The following is a 16,372-nucleotide window of genomic DNA, read 5'->3' on the forward strand; positions in this document are numbered from 1 at the left end:
GTGCGTGTGTAAAAAGAACACGAAGTCCGAAGCCTTCTAGAGATTATGCAAGGTTGTGTGTATGGGTATGTGTGTGTGTGTGTGCGTGTGTTTATGTAAAAAGGAAACAAAGTCAGAAGCCCTCTAGAGATTCTGCAACGGTGATTGTTTTGTGTTAAAAGGACATGAAGTCAGAAGCCCTCCAGAGATTCTCCAAGAATGTCCATGTGTGTATGTGTAAAAAGGACAAGAATTCAGAAACCTTCTAGAAATTCTGCTAGGGCGTGTCTGTGTGTGTGTATGTGTGTGAGTGTGTGTGTAAAAAGGAAATGAAGTCAAAAGCCCTCTAGGAATTCGGCAAAGGTATGAGTATCAGTGTGAGGGAGTTTGTGTGTGTGTGTGTGTGTGTGTGTGTGTGTGTAAAAAGGACACAAAGTCAGAAGCCCTCCAGAGATTCTGCAAGCGTGTGTGTGTGTAACAAGGACATGACGTAAGAAGCCTTCAAGAGATTCTGCAAGGGTGTGTCTCTGTGTGTGTATATGTGTGTTTGTGTGTGTGTAAATAGGACACGAAGTCAAAAGCCTTCTCGGGTTTCTGCAATGGGATGACTGTGAGAGTGAGGGAGTGTGTGTGTGTGCGTGTGTGTGTGTGTAAAAAGGACATGAAATCAGAAGCCCTCCAGAGATTCTACAAGCGTGTCTGTGTGTGTATAAGTAAAATGGACAAGAATTCAGAAGCCTTCTAGAAATTCTGCTAGGGTGTGTCTGTGTGTGTGTGTGTGTGTGTGTGTGAGTGAGTGTGTGTATAAAAAGAACACGAAGTCAGAAGCACTCCAAGATTCTACAAGGGTGCGTGCATGTGTGTATGGGTGTGTGTGTGCGTTTGTAAAAATAACACGAAGTCAGAAACCCTCTAGAGTTTCTGCATGTGTGTGTGTTTGTGTGTGTGAAAAATGACGATAAGCAGAAGCATTCTAGAGATTCAGCAAGGGTGTGAGTTTGCGTGTGTATGTGTGTGTAAAAAGATATGAAGTCAGAAGTCCTCCAGAGATTCTGCAAGTATGTGTGTGTCTGTATTTGTAAAAAGGTCACGAAGTCAGAAACCCTCTAGAAATTCTTCAAGGGTGTGTGTGTGTGTGTGTGTGTGTGTGTGTGTGTTTTTAAAAGGACACGAAATCAGAAGCCCACTATTGATTCTGTAAATGTGTGTGTGTGTGTGTGTGTGTGTAAAAAGGACATGAAATCAGAAGCCCTCCAGAAGTTCTGTAAGGGTGTGTATGTGTGTTTAAAAAGGACACGAAGTCAGAAACCCTCTAGATATTCTGCAAGGGTGTGTGTGTGTGTGTGTGTGTGTGTGTGTGTGTGTGTGTGTGTGTGTGTAAAAAGGAAACCAAGTCAGAAGCCCTCTATTGATTCTGCAATGGTGTGTGTTTCTGTGTGTGTGTGTGTGTGTGTTTAAAAAGGACACCAAGTAAGACACCCTCCAGAGATTCTACCAGGGTGTATGTGTGTGTCTGTGTGTGTGTGTGTGTGTGTGTAAAAAGACACGAAGTCAGAAGCCCTCTAGAGATTCTTCAAGGGTGTGTGTATATGTGTGTGTTTGTGTAAAAAGGACACAAAGTTCGAAGCCCTGCAGAGATTCTGCAAGAGTGTATGTGTGTGTGCGTGTAAAAATCACACGAAGTCAGAAGCCCACTATTGATTCTGCAAGGGTGTCTGTGTGTGTGTGTGTGTGTTGTGTTTGTAATAATTACACCAAGTTAGAAGCACTCCAGAGATTCTGTAAGTGTGTGTATGTGTGTGTGTGTGTGTGTGTGTGAAAACGACACGAAGTCATAAACCGTCTGGAGATTCTGCAAGGGTGTGTGTGTGTGTGTGTGTATGTGTGTATGTGTGTCAAAAGGACACGAAGTCAGAAGCCCTCCAGAGATTCTTCAAGGGTGTATGTGTGTGTGTGCGTGTGCGTGTGTTTGTGTAAAAAGGACACAAAGTCAGAAGCCCTCCAGAGATTCTGCAACGGTGATTGTGTTGTCTTAAAAGGACATGAAGTCAGAAGCCCTCCAGAGATTCTACAAGAATGTCTGTGTGTGTATGTGTAAAAAGGATAAGAATTCAGAAGCCTTCTAGAAATTCTGCTAGGGTGTGTCTGTGTGTGTGTGTGTGTGTGAGTGTGTGTGTAAAAAGGACATGAAATCAGAAGCCCTCCAGAGATTCTACAAGCGTGTCTGTGTGTGTATAAGTAAAATTGACAAGAATTCAGAAGCCTTCTAGAAATTCTGCTAAGGTGTGTCTATGTGTGTGTGTGTGTGTGTTTGTGTGTGTGAGTGTGTGTATAAAAAGAACACGAAGTCAGAAGCACTCCAAGATTCTACATGGGTGCGTTCTTGTGTGTATGGGTGTGTGTGTGCGTGTGTAAAAATAACACGAAGTCAGAAGCCCTCTAGAGTTTCTGCAAGTGTGTGTGTGTGTGTAAAAAGGAAACCAAGTCAGAAGCCCTCTATTGATTCTGCAATGGTGTGTGTTTCTGTGTGTGTGTGTGTGTGTGTGTTTAAAAAGGACACCAAGTAAGACACCCTCCAGAGATTCTACCAGGGTGTATGTGTGTGTCTGTGTGTGTGTGTGTGTGTGTAAAAAGACACGAAGTCAGAAGCCCTCTAGAGATTCTTCAAGGGTGTGTGTATATGTGTGTGTTTGTGTAAAAAGGACACAAAGTTCGAAGCCCTGCAGAGATTCTGCAAGGGTGTATGTGTGTGTGCGTGTAAAAATCACACGAAGTCAGAAGCCCACTATTGATTCTGCAAGGGTGTCTGTGTGTGTGTGTGTTGTGTTTGTAATAATTACACCAAGTTAGAAGCACTCCAGAGATTCTGTAAGTGTGTGTATGTGTGTGTGTGTGTGTGTGTGTGTGTGTGTGTGTGTGAAAACGACACGAAGTCATAAACCGTCTGGAGATTCTGCAAGGGTGTGTGTGTGTGTGTGTGTGTATGTGTGTATGTGTGTCAAAAGGACACGAAGTCAGAAGCCCTCCAGAGATTCTTCAAGGGTGTATGTGTGTGTGTGCGTGTGCGTGTGTTTGTGTAAAAAGGACACAAAGTCAGAAGCCCTCCAGAGATTCTGCAACGGTGATTGTGTTGTCTTAAAAGGACATGAAGTCAGAAGCCCTCCAGAGATTCTACAAGAATGTCTGTGTGTGTATGTGTAAAAAGGATAAGAATTCAGAAGCCTTCTAGAAATTCTGCTAGGGTGTGTCTGTGTGTGTGTGTGTGTGTGAGTGTGTGTGTGTGTAAAAAGGACATGAAATCAGAAGCCCTCCAGAGATTCTACAAGCGTGTCTGTGTGTGTATAAGTAAAATTGACAAGAATTCAGAAGCCTTCTAGAAATTCTGCTAAGGTGTGTCTATGTGTGTGTGTGTGTGTTTGTGTGTGTGAGTGTGTGTATAAAAAGAACACGAAGTCAGAAGCACTCCAAGATTCTACATGGGTGCGTTCTTGTGTGTATGGGTGTGTGTGTGCGTGTGTAAAAATAACACGAAGTCAGAAGCCCTCTAGAGTTTCTGCAAGTGTGTGTGTGTGTTTGTGTGTGTGTATCTGTGTGAAAAGGACACGAAATCAGAAGCCCTATGGAGATCCTTCAAGGATGTGTGTGTGTGTGTGTGTGTGTGTGTAAAAAGGACTTGAAGTCAGAAGCCTTGTAGAGATTCTGCAAGGGTGTGCTTGTGTGTGTGTGTGTGTGTGTGTCTAAAAAGAAAACGGTGTGTGTGTGTGTGTGTGTGTGTGTGTGTGTGTGTGTGTCTAAAAAGGAAACGAAGACAGAAGCCCTCCAGAGGTTCTACAAGCGTGTGTGTGTGTGTATGTGTAAAAAGGACAAGAATTCAGAAGCCTTCTAGAAATTCTGCTAGGGTGTGTCTCTGTGTGTGTGTGTGTGTGTGTGTGTGTGTGTGAGTATGTGTATAAAAAGAACACGAAGTCAGAAGCATTCCAGAGATTCTGCAAGGGTGCGTGAATGTGTGTATGTGTGTGTGTGCATGTGTAAAAAGAACACGAAGTCCGAAGCCTTCTAGAGATTCTGTAAGGTTGTGTGTATGGGTGTGTGTGTGTGTGTGCGTGTGTTTGTGTAAAAAGGACACAAAGTCAAAAGCCCTCTAGAGATTTTGCAACGGTGAGTGTGTTGTGTTAAAAGGACATGAAGTCAGAAGTCATCCAGATATTCTACAAGCGTGTCTGTGTGTGTATGAGTAAAATGGACAAGAATTCAGAAGCCTTCTAGAAATTCTACTAGGGTGTGTCTGTGTGTGTGTGTGTGTGTGTGTGTGTAAAAAGAACACAAAGTCAGAACACGCTAAGATTCTACAAGGATTCGTGCATGTGTGTACGGGTGTGTGTGTGCGTGTGTAAAAACAACACGAAGTCAGAAGCCCTCTAGAATTTCTGCAAGTGTGTGTGTGTGTGTGTGTGTATCTGTGTGGAAAGGACATGAAATCAGAAGCCCTATGGAGATTCTTCAAGAATGTGCATGTGTGTGTGTGTGAGTGTATGTGTAAAAAGAACACGAAGTCAGAAGCACTCCAGAGATTCTGCAAGGGTGCGTGCATGTGTGTATGTGTGTGTGTGTGCGTGTGTAAAAAGAACACGAAGTCTGAAGCCTTCTAGAGATTCTGCAAGGCTGTGTGTATGGGTGTGTGTGTGTGTGTGTCTGTGCGTGTGTTTGTGTAAAAAGGACACAAAGTCAGAAGCCCTCTAGGAATTCTGCAAAGGTATGATTATCAGTGTGAGTGTGTGTGTGTGTGTGTGTGTAAAAAGGACACGAAGTCAGAAGCCCTCCAGAGATTCTGCAACAGTGTGTGTGTGTAACAAGGACATGACGTCAGAAGCCCTCAAGAGATTCTGCAAGGGTGTGTCTGTGTGTGTGTGTGTGTGTGTGTGTGTAAAAAGGACACAAAGTCAAAAGCCTTCTAGGGTTTCTGCAAAAGTATGAGTGTGAGAGTGAGGGTGTGTGTGTGTGTGTGTGTAAAAAGGACACAAAGTCAGAAGCCCTCCAGAGATTCTACAAGTGTGTCTGCGTGTGTATGTGTAAAACGGACAAGACTTCAGAAGCCTTCTAGAAATTCTGTTAGGGTGTGTCTATGTTTGTGTGTGTGTGTGTGTGTGTGTGTGTGTGTAAAAAGGACACGAAGTCAAAAGCCTTCTAGGGTTTCTGCAAAAGTATGAGTGTGAGAGTGAGGGAGTGTGTGTGTGTGTGTGTGTGTGTGTGTGTGTGTGTGTAAAAAGGACACGAAGTCAGAAGCCCTCCAGAGATTCTACAAGCGTGTCTGCGTGTGTATGTGTAAAACGGACAAGACTTCAGAAGCCTTCTAGAAATTCTGTTAGGGTGTGTCTATGTTTGTGTGTGTGTGTGTGTGTGTGTGTGTGTGTGTGTGTAAAAAGGACACAAAGTCAAAAGCCTTCTAGGGTTTCTGCAAAAGTATGAGTGTGAGAGTGAGGGAGTGTGTGTGTGTGTGTGTGTGTGTGTGTGTAAAAAGGACACAAAGTCAGAAGCCCTCCAGAGATTCCACAAGCGTGTCTGCGTGTGTATGTGTAAAACGGACAAGACTTCAGAAGCCTTCTAGAAATTCTGCTAGGGTGTGTCTATGTGTGTGTGTGTGTGTGTGTGTGTGTGTGTGTTTGTGTGTGTGTGTGTGTGTAAAAAGGACATGATGTCAGACGCCCTCCAAAGATACTGCTAGGGTGTGTGTGTGTGGTTTTGTGTGTTTAAAAATGACAGGAATTCAGAAACCCTCTAGAGTTTCTGCAAGGGTGTGTGTTTGTATCTGTGTAAAAAGGACACGAAATCAGAAGCCCTCTGGAGATTCTGCAATGATGTGTGTGTGTGTGTGTGTGCGCGCGTGCGTGTGTTTGTGTAAAAAGGACACAAAGTCAGAGGCCCTCTAGAGATTCGGCAACGGTGAGTGTGTTGTGTTAAAAGGACATGAAGTCAGAAGTCCTCCAGAGATTCTGCAAGGGTGCGTGTATGTGTGTGCATGTGTGCGTGTGTGTGTATGTGTGTGTAAAAGGAACATGAAGTCAGAAGCCCTCTAGAGATTTTAAAAGATGTGTGTGTGTGTATAAAAAGGACATGAAGTCAGAAGCTCTTTAGTGATTCTGCAAGGGTGTGTGTGTGTGTGTGTGTGTGTGTGTGTGTGTGTGTGTGTAAAAAAGACACGAAGTCAGAAGCCCTCCAGAAATTCTGCACGCGTGTGTTTGTGTGTGTCTTTGTGTGTAAAAATGAAACAAATTCAGAAGCATTTCAGAGATTCTGCAAGGGTGCGTGCATGTGTGTGTGTGCGTCCAAAAAGGACACAAATACAGAAGCCCTCCAAAGATTCTGCAAGTGTGTGTATGTATGTGTGTTTGTAAAAAGGACACAAATTCAGAAGCCCTCTATAGATTCTGCAATGGTGTGTGATTGTTTAAAAAGGGCAAGAAGAAAAAAAAGAGGACCTGATGCAAGGGGCTTAAGTGGAGAGCAAATGTCTTGAGAATGATTGGGGCAGGGAATGTATGGATGTGCTTTATACAATTGATGTATGTATATGTATGGATTGTGGTAAGAGTTGTTTGAGTCCTTAATAAAATGTAAAAGAAGAAAAGAGAAAAAATGATTAGGGCAAAGACTGTACAGATGTGCTTTATACAATTGATGTATGTATATGTATGAACTGTGAAAAGAATTGTATCAGCCCCAATAAATTGTTAAAATAAAAAATAAAAATAAAAAAAGGACAAGAAGTCAGAAGCCCTCCAGAGATTCTGCAAGATTGAATGTGTGTGTGTGTGTGTGTGTGTGTAAAAAAGGACACGAAGACAGAAGTCCTCTATAGATCCTGCAGGTTGTGTTCTTGTGTGTGTGTGTGTGTGTGTGTGTGTGTGTGTGTAAAAAGGAAATGAAGTCAGAAGCCCTCCAGTGATTCTGCAAGGGAGTGTGTGTGTAAAAAGGATAGGAATTCAGAAACCTTCTATTGTTTCTGCAAGCTTGTGTGTGTGTGTGTGTGTGTGTGTGTCAGTGTAAAAAGGACACAAAGTCAGAAGCCCTCCACAGGTTTTGCAAGGGAATTGTTTTGAGTTTGTGTGTGTGTGTGTGTGTAAAAAGTACACGAAGTCAGAAGCCCTCCAGAGATTCTGCAAGGGTTCATGTTTGTGTGTGTGTGTAAAACGGACATGAAGTTAGAAGCCCTCCAGAGATTCTGCAAATTTGTGTGTGTGTGTGGGTGTGTGTGTGTGTGTATGTAGGACACGAAGTCAGAAGCCCTCTAGATATTCTGCAAAGGTGTGTTTGTGTGTGTGTGTGTGTGTGTGTGTAAAAAGGACACGAAGTCAGAAGCCCTCTATTAATTTTGCAAGGGTGCGTGTGTGTAAAAAAGACACCAAGTAAGAAGCCCTCCAGAGATTCTGCAAAGGTGTGTTTGTTTGTGTGTGCGTGTGTGTGCAAAAAGGACACGAAGTCAGAAGCCCTCTATTGATTTTGCAAGGGTGTGTGTGTGTGTGTGTGTGTGTGTGTGTAAAAAGGACACCAAGTCAGAAGCCCTCCAGAGATTTTGCAAGGGTGTATGTGTGTGTATAAAAAGGACGCCAAGTCAGAAGCCCTCTAGAGATTCTGCAAGGGTGGGTGTATGTGTGTGTGTGTGTGTGTGTGTTTGTGTAAAAAGGACACGAATTCAGAAGCCCTTTAGAGATTCTGGAAGGGTGTGTGTGTGTGTGTGTGTGTGTGTGTGTGTGTGTGTGTGTGTGTGTTTGTAAAAAGACACAAAGTTAGAAGCCCTCCAGTGATTCTGCAAGTGTGTGTGTGTGTGTGTGTGTGTGTGTGTATATAAAAAGGACATGATGTCAGACGCCTTCCAGAGATTCTGCAAGGGTATGGGTATGCGTTTGAGTGTGAGTGTGAGTGTGTGTGTGTGTGTTTGTGTAAAAAGGACCCGAAATCAGAAGCCCTGTTTGTGAGCCCTGGCTCTGTTCCTTAGTGGTCCTTATCTCTCAATTTTGGACTCCAAGATACCTGAGGGTGTCATGGTCTGTGTTGGGGTTCTAACGGCAAGGACAGCTGCTAGGCCCCGCCAGGCACTCCAAAGGAGAAAGATGACACTTTCTGGTCCCCTAGATAGTTCGTATCGGAAACCCACAGGGGCGGTTTTGCTGTGTTCTGTGGGGTCACTGTGAGTCAGAATCGACTCAGTGACAGTGAATGTGGTTGAGTGTTTGAACACCTTCCTTTCATCCTCTGTGCAGGCAGCTCTGTTTTAGAGGAGTTAGGCCAGTCCCATGTATTAGACTCTCCTTCAGAGCAACTGGGCAGGTGTGTGTCTGCGTGTTTCTAAGGTCATCTTGTTTTTCTCATTCAAGGGATGTGGAGAGCAGGGGTCTTCAAATCGGTTTAAAGAGAGAAAGGGGATAAAAAAGAGAACAAAGAAAAAGAGGGTGAAAAAGGATTGGAGGGGAGGGGCTCTGAGGAGAAGAGGGTGTTGCTCAGGCTTCTAAGGCTGTCAATCAGCCTGGTAGCCAGCTGTGAGCTTACCTGGTGCACCTCCAAGATCCCAGAATCCCTAGTTGACAGTGGAATTTGCATAGCGAACTGGCTCATTGAGCCGAGCCGGAGGCCTCTGTCTGCAGCAGAGACCAAGCCCTGTGCGGCAGCTCCTGCTCCCATCTGCAAGCAGTGGGGTCCAGATGCGGGTCCTGCGGTCTGCTTCCTGTTGTAAAAGGCAGGGTTGGGACAAGTAGCCTTCTACTGAGTCTCTCCCCCATCTACCCAGTCGACCCCTTTACCTGGGGAAGCAGGCTCCAGGCTTGCTGTGGCCAGCTAATAGCAAGTAGTAGGCATAGCGCTAATGAAGAGAGGGGACAGCTGGGCAGAGGGCCTAAACCTGCTGAGCGCCACGGCCCCTGAGACACTGGCAAGCAGTTGGCTCCCAGCTCCTTGTCCCTGACTCTTACCTGCCTCCCTTTCTCGAGTTCACTCATGAATTTCAGTCTCCATCCAATCTCACCCAGCCTTGCTGCCTGACTGGAGAGGGAGCCTGGAGGTTGTTAGAATGGCGCTGCTCAGGCTCTTTGGGCTAAAGAGTCTGACGTGGGCCAGCAGCTCCATGAAGTTCCCTCCCTCAGGCAGTTTTCTGCCTCTCCATCCCCCTTAGTCTCCCTGCAGGCCTGGCCCTGGGCCCTGACCTTCCACTTGCTTCCTCATCCAACATGTGGAGGGCTAGCTCTTGCCAAGTACACACATGGGTGCAGACATGAGAGATCCCACTCTCTCCTGGAAACCAGGTCTGTAAACAAGGGCACAGCTGAGACCTGTTCTTACCCAAATCATGTGCATCCTTCTCTCTGCCCTCTGCCCTGGGGTAGGGACAAGAGCTCTGGGAAGACCGGCCACCCCATCGCTATGGGGCATGGCCCGACGGTGCTGGTGCACAGAGCACTGGGCAGGCAGGGCTCCCTACAGGCCCTTGCACCGTGTGGGGCTACAGAAGGAGAGAAAGGCAGAAGAGTGCTGTCAGGAGCCACGTGGGGTCCTCTGGCAACATGGGGTCCTCTGGGCTGGGCCGCTGAGGTGGGGTGCTAAGTCTATGCTCCCCTCTCCCTCTCCCCAGGTGTGTGGTTGTGCTCTTCAACCCCCGGAAACACAAGCAGCACCACATCCTCAACAGCTCCAGGTAAATGGGCTCTGGGGCTTAGGGGAGCACCTTTCCCCAGGGACAGCCAGAGGGGTGCCACCTGCTTCTCTGTGGCATTGGGCCCTATTGGGCCCCAGGCCTGCGAGGCAAGCAGCAAAGGGACGGCGGGTTTGCTGCCCTTGTTTTGAGAGGGGACTGTGAGAGGCCAGACCTGGGCCAGGCTGCCAGTGCCCCTCTTGAGCCTGCCCCCATACCTTTCAGGAAAACTATCACTGCCCTTGCCTTCTCTCCTGATGGCAAGTACCTGGTCACCGGTGAGGTGAGTGAGGAAGGAAGCTCAGGCACTGCAGAGGGGGTGGCCTGGCCTTAGCAGAGAGTGACAGCCTGCGGCCCGCATAGGACTGGTGCCAATTTTGAGTTTCTGTACTGGTGCCCACTTTGGGTGTTTGGTCTGCCCTAGAGCAGTGTTCTTAGGCTGTAGCCTGCATCAGAAGTGCCATGGTCACCCCTTAGTACAGACTGCTGGCTCTGGGGTTCAGCAGGTCTGGGGTGGCTCTCTTCAGTTTGCAATGCTAACAAGTAGTTCCCGGTGAGGCTGAAGCTGCCAATTTGGGAACCACATTTTGGAAAACACCTCCTTAAAACATTCCTTATCTCTGGAGTCCCCCTGCTGGTCACAGTGTGGAACAGGACTGCCCTCCCATAGACTTGCCCTGTGAGGCTGTGAGAGCAAACCGCAGGAGTGGTGGTTCTTGCCCATCCAAATCACACCAGGAGCCCATCCCTGAGAGTCCCTGTTCCCCAACACTGATCACATTCCCTCCGGGGGTGTCCTTGATTCATGTGCAGGCGCATTAGGTTAGGTGTACTTCATTTATGTGCAGGCTCTTGTCCAGTGGCTGGGAGGGCCAGGCCTCCGTGGATGGGGAGGGAGCTGGCTGCCTCTGGCCTTTACTTCGGGGTCTTCGGTCCCTGCAGAGTGGACACATGCCTGCTGTGCGGGTATGGGACGTGTTGGGGCACAGCCAGGTGGTGGAGCTTCAGGAGCATAAGTATGGCGTGGCATGTGTGGCCTTCTCACCCAGCGCCCAGTACATTGTCTCAGTGGGCTACCAGCATGACATGATCATCAATGTCTGGGCCTGGAAGGTGAGTGGGCTGCTGGCCTCAGGACAGGCAGGGCCGGGAGGGGAGCCAAGAAACTGCTGACCGGTGGCCTTCACTTCCGCCTGCTGGCCTCAGTCCCTTTCTAGAGAACTCTGAGCAGAAAGGAGCAACTGGGTATCTAGGATGCTGAAGAAGGGGCAGAAGGAGAGGTCAAGTTCACAGCTTGTCTGACCTCCTTCAGTGTGTAAGTTTCTTTTCCCTCAGCTCCTAGAAGCAGAGCCTTGATTTCCCTTGACTTTCTCTCCAGAAAAACACTGTAGTGGCTTCCAACATGGTGTCCAGTCGGGTGACAGCAGTATCCTTCTCTGAGGACTGCAGCTACTTTGTCACTGCAGGCAACCGGCACATCAAATTCTGGTACCTCGATGACAGCAAGACCTCAAAGGTGAGGCAGCAAGTAGCCACTAGGGTGGGGTCTGCCCAGATCTGTTCCACCTGCGCCCCCTTCTGCATGCTCAAAAGCCCCTTGGAAGTCTCAGCTGGGCCAGGTGCTATGTCAATCTGCAAGGGAAGCCTTCTCCCTCTCTCCCCAGGGCCTGCTTTCCAGGGGGTAGCCTGCAGGGTGTGTGGGTGGCACCTGTGGTGGGTCTCCACAGGTGAATGCCACTGTGCCCCTGCTGGGCCGCTCCGGGCTGCTGGGGGACCTGCGGAACAACCTGTTCACTGATGTAGCCTGTGGCCGCGGGAAGAAGACTGACAGCACCTTCTGTATCACATCCTCAGGGCAGCTGGGCGAGTTCAGTGACCGGAGACTGTTGGACAAGTGGGTGGAGTTGAGGGTAAGTGAATGCTTTGTCGGCACCCTCCCATCTGTCACCTCCGGGCTCTGGGGCACCTGAGTCTGCATGCACGCTGGGGGAGGCCCCAGGCGGAGGAATGTGTTTGGGAACCTCTCTGCTTGCTCGCCCTCTCTGTCTCTGCCTCTTCCTCTGCTTTCCTCTTCTGCTCAGCACACAGACAGCATCACAGTAAGTGTGCTGGCCCTGTCCGCTGCCTCTGCTGCCTTTCTCTTGGCCGGCCTTTTCTGGGTGTGTCTTTGCCCAAACCTCAGGTGCCTTATAAGGCTTGCTGACTCCTTCCCCCTAATTGCACGGGGCTGTGGGCCCTCTGGCCAGCTGCTGTTAGAGGGAGGGGCATTGAGAGGCTCCGGCCAGGGCAGCTGGCCTGCCTTGCACTTGTCCTTGCCTCTTGGCTCATGGCTGTTGAGGTGTCGGGTGAAGGAGTGGGCAGATGCCCTTGCTGACTGGGGCTTCTGTGCTCACAGACCACAGTGGCCCACTGCATCTCGGTGAGCCAGGACTACATCTTCTGCGGCTGTGCTGACGGCACCGTGCGCCTTTTCAACCCCTCCAACCTGCACTTCCTCAACACGCTGCCCCGGCCCCATGCCCTGGGGACAGACATTGCCAGCATCACAGAGGCCAGGTGAGCGGTGTGGGTGGGCCCCTGAGTCCTGTCAGAGCCCCACTCTGTGCCAGGCCATCCTTGGCATGCTGCAAGGAGAGGAGGGCACACATAGACCTCTGGGAAGACCCTTGCAGTCAAGCACAGGTGGTTCTTTCAGCATTTCTTGCTCACTGTGGGCAACCATGGTAATCTGAGTCTGCCGTGTGATAATGCATTGTCCTGTAAAGACCACAGCTAGGACAGACGGGCAGTTCCTTAGGGTTTCTGAGAGAGACTGGAAACCTGACGGAGCAGGCCTTTCTCCCTCAGGGTGGTCCCGGGTAGCAGCTGCGGTAGGAGGGTCTTATTGTAGCCTCGGGCCTTGGGTTGGGTGATTGCAGGAAGTGAAGTTTTGCTCTGGTTTCAGTGCTGTCAGGAAACGGGGCAGTTCTGCAGTTGGGTATATTAATTTCTCTTTCAGGGCAGGAGGGGGCTAAATCTGCAATTGGCAGGAAATGATATATGACCATGATTGTGGTTTGCACAGTGCCCTTCCTTGTCCTCTGACGTGAGTCTAGAAGGGCCTGACATCTGCTTGGCTGCATCACGGCCACACACTGTCCCCGCCTGACGTTGGGGGCTATGAAATAGCTTGTGTTCTTTTGGAGAGCCCCATGGCAAGGAATGCCAGGCCAGCCGCTGCGTTCTTTCTCCAGTGACTGCTGGCCAACCTGCTGCTCCTCCCTTTAGTGCCCCATTTCATTAGCGCTCACTTACCAGTTTGCCCTGTCTGCCCTGGACACTCCGCCCCCCTCTTTCCTCAGTCGCCTTTTCGCTGGAGTGGCCAATGCGAAGTATCGGGACACCATCGCCTTGACCTTTGATCCTGCAAATCAGTGGCTGTCTTGTGTGTACAATGACCATAGTACTTATGTCTGGGATGTGAAGGACCCCAAGAAAGTGGGCAAGGTGTATTCAGCTCTGTATCATTCCTCCTGCGTCTGGAGTGTAGAGGTACGTGGGCCAGGTCTGCTGAGACTGACTGTGTTTCCTGGGCTACCATTAGGAGCTGGGGTTCCTCAAGTGTGGAATTTGTTTCCTCCAGCACCCTTGCTCCGCAAGCAGTGCCCCTGGGTCCCTTCGTATCTAGTAATTGGCTCTAAGGATGGGAGGGAATTTTAGTGCTGACTCATCTCAGACGTTTTTCAGTATGCCCCTGTGCAGTCTTAGCTTGGCCTCTTTGGACATGTTCCTGAACTTGACCAAACCTTAGTTTCTGCAATTGTGAAATGACATACCTGATGAATTTGATTTTTACGAAAAGGAGACAATGTAAGTGGGAGATTTAGAATGCCTAGTACTTACTGGGTGCTTGGTTAATGTATATTCCTTTACTTGTTAAAGACAAGAGCTAATCATTATGACTTGCTTGCTATGGGATAAGCCTGGGGCTAAGTCTTGACCAGCCTTTTCTCTACTCTCATTCCGTCCCATCTCTGTGGGCAGCCAAGGTCTGACCCGGGTCCCTCTGGTCCTTGTGCTCCTCCAGGTCTACCCTGAGGTGAAGGACAGTCAACAGGCCTGCCTGTCCCCGAGCTCCTTTATCACCTGCTCTTCTGACAGCACCATCTGCCTGTGGAGTACAGAGAGCTCTGGGGTGCATGGCTCCACCCTGCACTGAAACATCCTCAGCCACGTGAGTCTGGTGCCCCCACACCACAGTCTCAGGATCTGGGTCTCCAGACCAGACTGTTCCAGATGTTGTTTGGCCAAACTCTGACAAGGATGTCCTCTTGGCCCGCATTTCTCTCCCTGGCAGGTGTCCTGTGTCAGGCCTTCCTCACCCACCTCTTCTCCTGACCTGTTTCACTAGCACCTCATTAAGATCTTCTATATGGATGCGAACATGCTGGCCCTGCTGGACACCGAGCTGCCTTGGGGAGACAAAGCCGATGGGTCCCTGATGGACCCCCATGTGGGCATCCGCTCTATGTGCATCAGCCCCAACGGGCAGCATCTAGCATCAGGGGACCGTATGGGCACGCTCAGGTAAGGCCATTTCTGGAGTGCAACCCGTTGCCTCCAGGGGACAGGATGGCGGAACTTTAGGCCCCCAAGGACAGAGGTTCAGGAGGGTTTAGCTGAAAAGGGTTGGGGACAAAATTTATTATCTTCAAGGGAAAGATACTAACTTGACAATGAAGAAACGGCAAAACCCACCCTTAACCAAGTCATTAAGGTTAACATCCGTGGCAGCAGCATGAATCTGGTGAAAGGGTGCACTGAGAGGCTTCAAAATGTTCCCATAAAATGTTATGACTCTTAAGAACTCCCAATAAAATATTGAACAACAACAACAAACGTTGATGGAAAGTTTCTTTTAGTTCTGTTTTTCCATGCAGCCTCCTCCTAGCATTGTGTCTGGTATTCTTGACCCAAATGTATAAGGAACTTAGGATAGTCATGAGGAAACATCAGGCAACCTTCATTTGAGGTACACCTGCCAGAGTAACTTATCACACTCTCCCAGGTGTCAGGGTAGGAAAGACAAGCAAAGACTGAAAGCCGTTCTAGACTGGGACAGATGACACCCATGTGCCGTGGGGGCTCCTAGAATCCTGGAGCAGAAGAAGGACATTCATGGGATAAACAAACAAACTCATTGGCATTGGGTTGATTCCAACTCAGAGCAACCCCCGCTGGTGACATTTAAATAAAGTCTAATAATGTTGTACCAGTGTGACCTCCGTGGTCCTTATCACTGTGTACTGTAGTGCATAAAACATTAATACGAAGGGAGACCAGGTGAGAGAGTTGAATGTGACATATCTTGACTCATTTTTCTAAGTCTAAAGGTTCAACCCAAAAGGTAAAGTAAAACAGCTCTTGATGGAGAGGAAAAGGTGGAAGGGGGTGGGTGATGATTCTTTCCCCCACTGCCTGGCACTGAACGGCCTCTCCTCTCTTCTCATTTTGCAGGGTCCACGAATTGCAGTCCCTGAGTGAAATGCTGAAGGTGGAGGCCCATGAGTCAGAGATTCTGTGCCTGGAGTACTCGAAGCCAGACACAGGTACCTGGCCCTGGCCTAGAATGGCCTTGAGTGAGCCCCTCCAGTCTGGCCAGAGCCACTGATACTTGTCCTGCCTCTTGACTATGGGGCTGATCGTTCTTTTGGCTACCAAAAGAGTTAGTGATCCTTCTTGATGTCTCTGAAGGCTTCTTGTTGTCTCTGAAGGCTTTGGGGAGGACTGCATCTCAACTCTGCCCGACTCCATGGCTCATGTGGCTTAAGGATGTGGGGCTCAGTTTCTCTGGGTGCTCTTTGCTGGGCACTCATCAGCTGACGGAGTTCATCCCATCCCAGGTCTGAAGCTGCTGGCCTCAGCGAGCCGGGACCGGCTGATCCATGTGCTGGACGCAGGGCGGGAGTATAGCCTGCAGCAGACGCTGGACGAGCACTCCTCCTCCATCACCGCTGTCAAGTTCGCAGGTGTGGGCAGAGCACTTAGACACACTCTGCCACCTACCACCCCTGCCACCCCCATGAGAAGGGAAGGCTGGCCTGGATAGCAGCGACAGGTGATGGACTCCCAGCCCAGGGCATGCTGAGCCGGCAGGCTGGGCTAAGGGCAGAAAGACACATCTGGCATTGTTTGTTGGCTGTCCTGGTGAAGAGTAGCTGTGAGAGGGGAACTGTGTGGGTGGGTGGGTGGGTGGGGAGGGCAAAGGAGGCGGCCCCTGTGCTGAGAGTGTGGAAACAGCTGGGCCCCCTCCTTCACAGCCAGCATGGGCAAGTCCGCATGATCAGTTGTGGAGCAGACAAGAGCATCTACTTCCGCACTGCACAGAAGGTACGGCACTGGGCTTCCCGAGGTCGGTGGTGGGGAGGTGACTAAGATGAAAGCAGGGCTCTCGAGTCTGTCCACCTGTCCCCCCTGCAGCCTGGAGATGGAGTACAGTTTACACGGACACATCACGTGGTTCGGAAGACGACCCTTTATGACATGGACGTAGAGCCCAGCTGGAAGTACACGGCCATTGGATGCCAGGACCGAAATATTCGGTGGGTGCCCCTTCTTCCCTCATGCCCTGGGGGGCTGCCTCCAGACATCAAGTTCCCGTTTTTTCATTTTTCCTAGGATTTTATGTCACTTTAGAATCTTACCACTCCCAGGAGGTTGTGGCTCCCTGGGTGT

The 16,372-nt window shown here is 49.3% G+C and overlaps 1 protein-coding gene across 1 annotated transcript in view; it reads left to right on the forward strand.

Annotated features, from left to right (window-relative positions):
* Positions 1 to 464: 464 nt before the first annotated feature.
* LOC142428582 (mitogen-activated protein kinase-binding protein 1-like) overlaps positions 465 to 16,372 on the forward strand; it is a 32,934-nt gene continuing 17,026 nt past the window's right edge. Inside the window, 16 exon segments of the mRNA XM_075533423.1 lie at positions 465 to 469; positions 9,599 to 9,661; positions 9,884 to 9,941; positions 10,601 to 10,771; positions 11,037 to 11,174; positions 11,386 to 11,568; positions 11,740 to 11,757; positions 12,054 to 12,214; positions 13,000 to 13,189; positions 13,725 to 13,871; positions 14,049 to 14,224; positions 15,155 to 15,246; positions 15,541 to 15,668; positions 15,925 to 15,927; positions 15,962 to 16,027; positions 16,118 to 16,239. Coding sequence (XP_075389538.1) covers positions 465 to 469; positions 9,599 to 9,661; positions 9,884 to 9,941; positions 10,601 to 10,771; positions 11,037 to 11,174; positions 11,386 to 11,568; positions 11,740 to 11,757; positions 12,054 to 12,214; positions 13,000 to 13,189; positions 13,725 to 13,871; positions 14,049 to 14,224; positions 15,155 to 15,246; positions 15,541 to 15,668; positions 15,925 to 15,927; positions 15,962 to 16,027; positions 16,118 to 16,239 — 1,721 coding nt within the window.

Source organism: Tenrec ecaudatus, chromosome 16 (assembly GCF_050624435.1).
Source record: "Tenrec ecaudatus isolate mTenEca1 chromosome 16, mTenEca1.hap1, whole genome shotgun sequence".
In the NCBI taxonomy this organism is placed as follows: domain Eukaryota; kingdom Metazoa; phylum Chordata; class Mammalia; order Afrosoricida; family Tenrecidae; genus Tenrec; species Tenrec ecaudatus.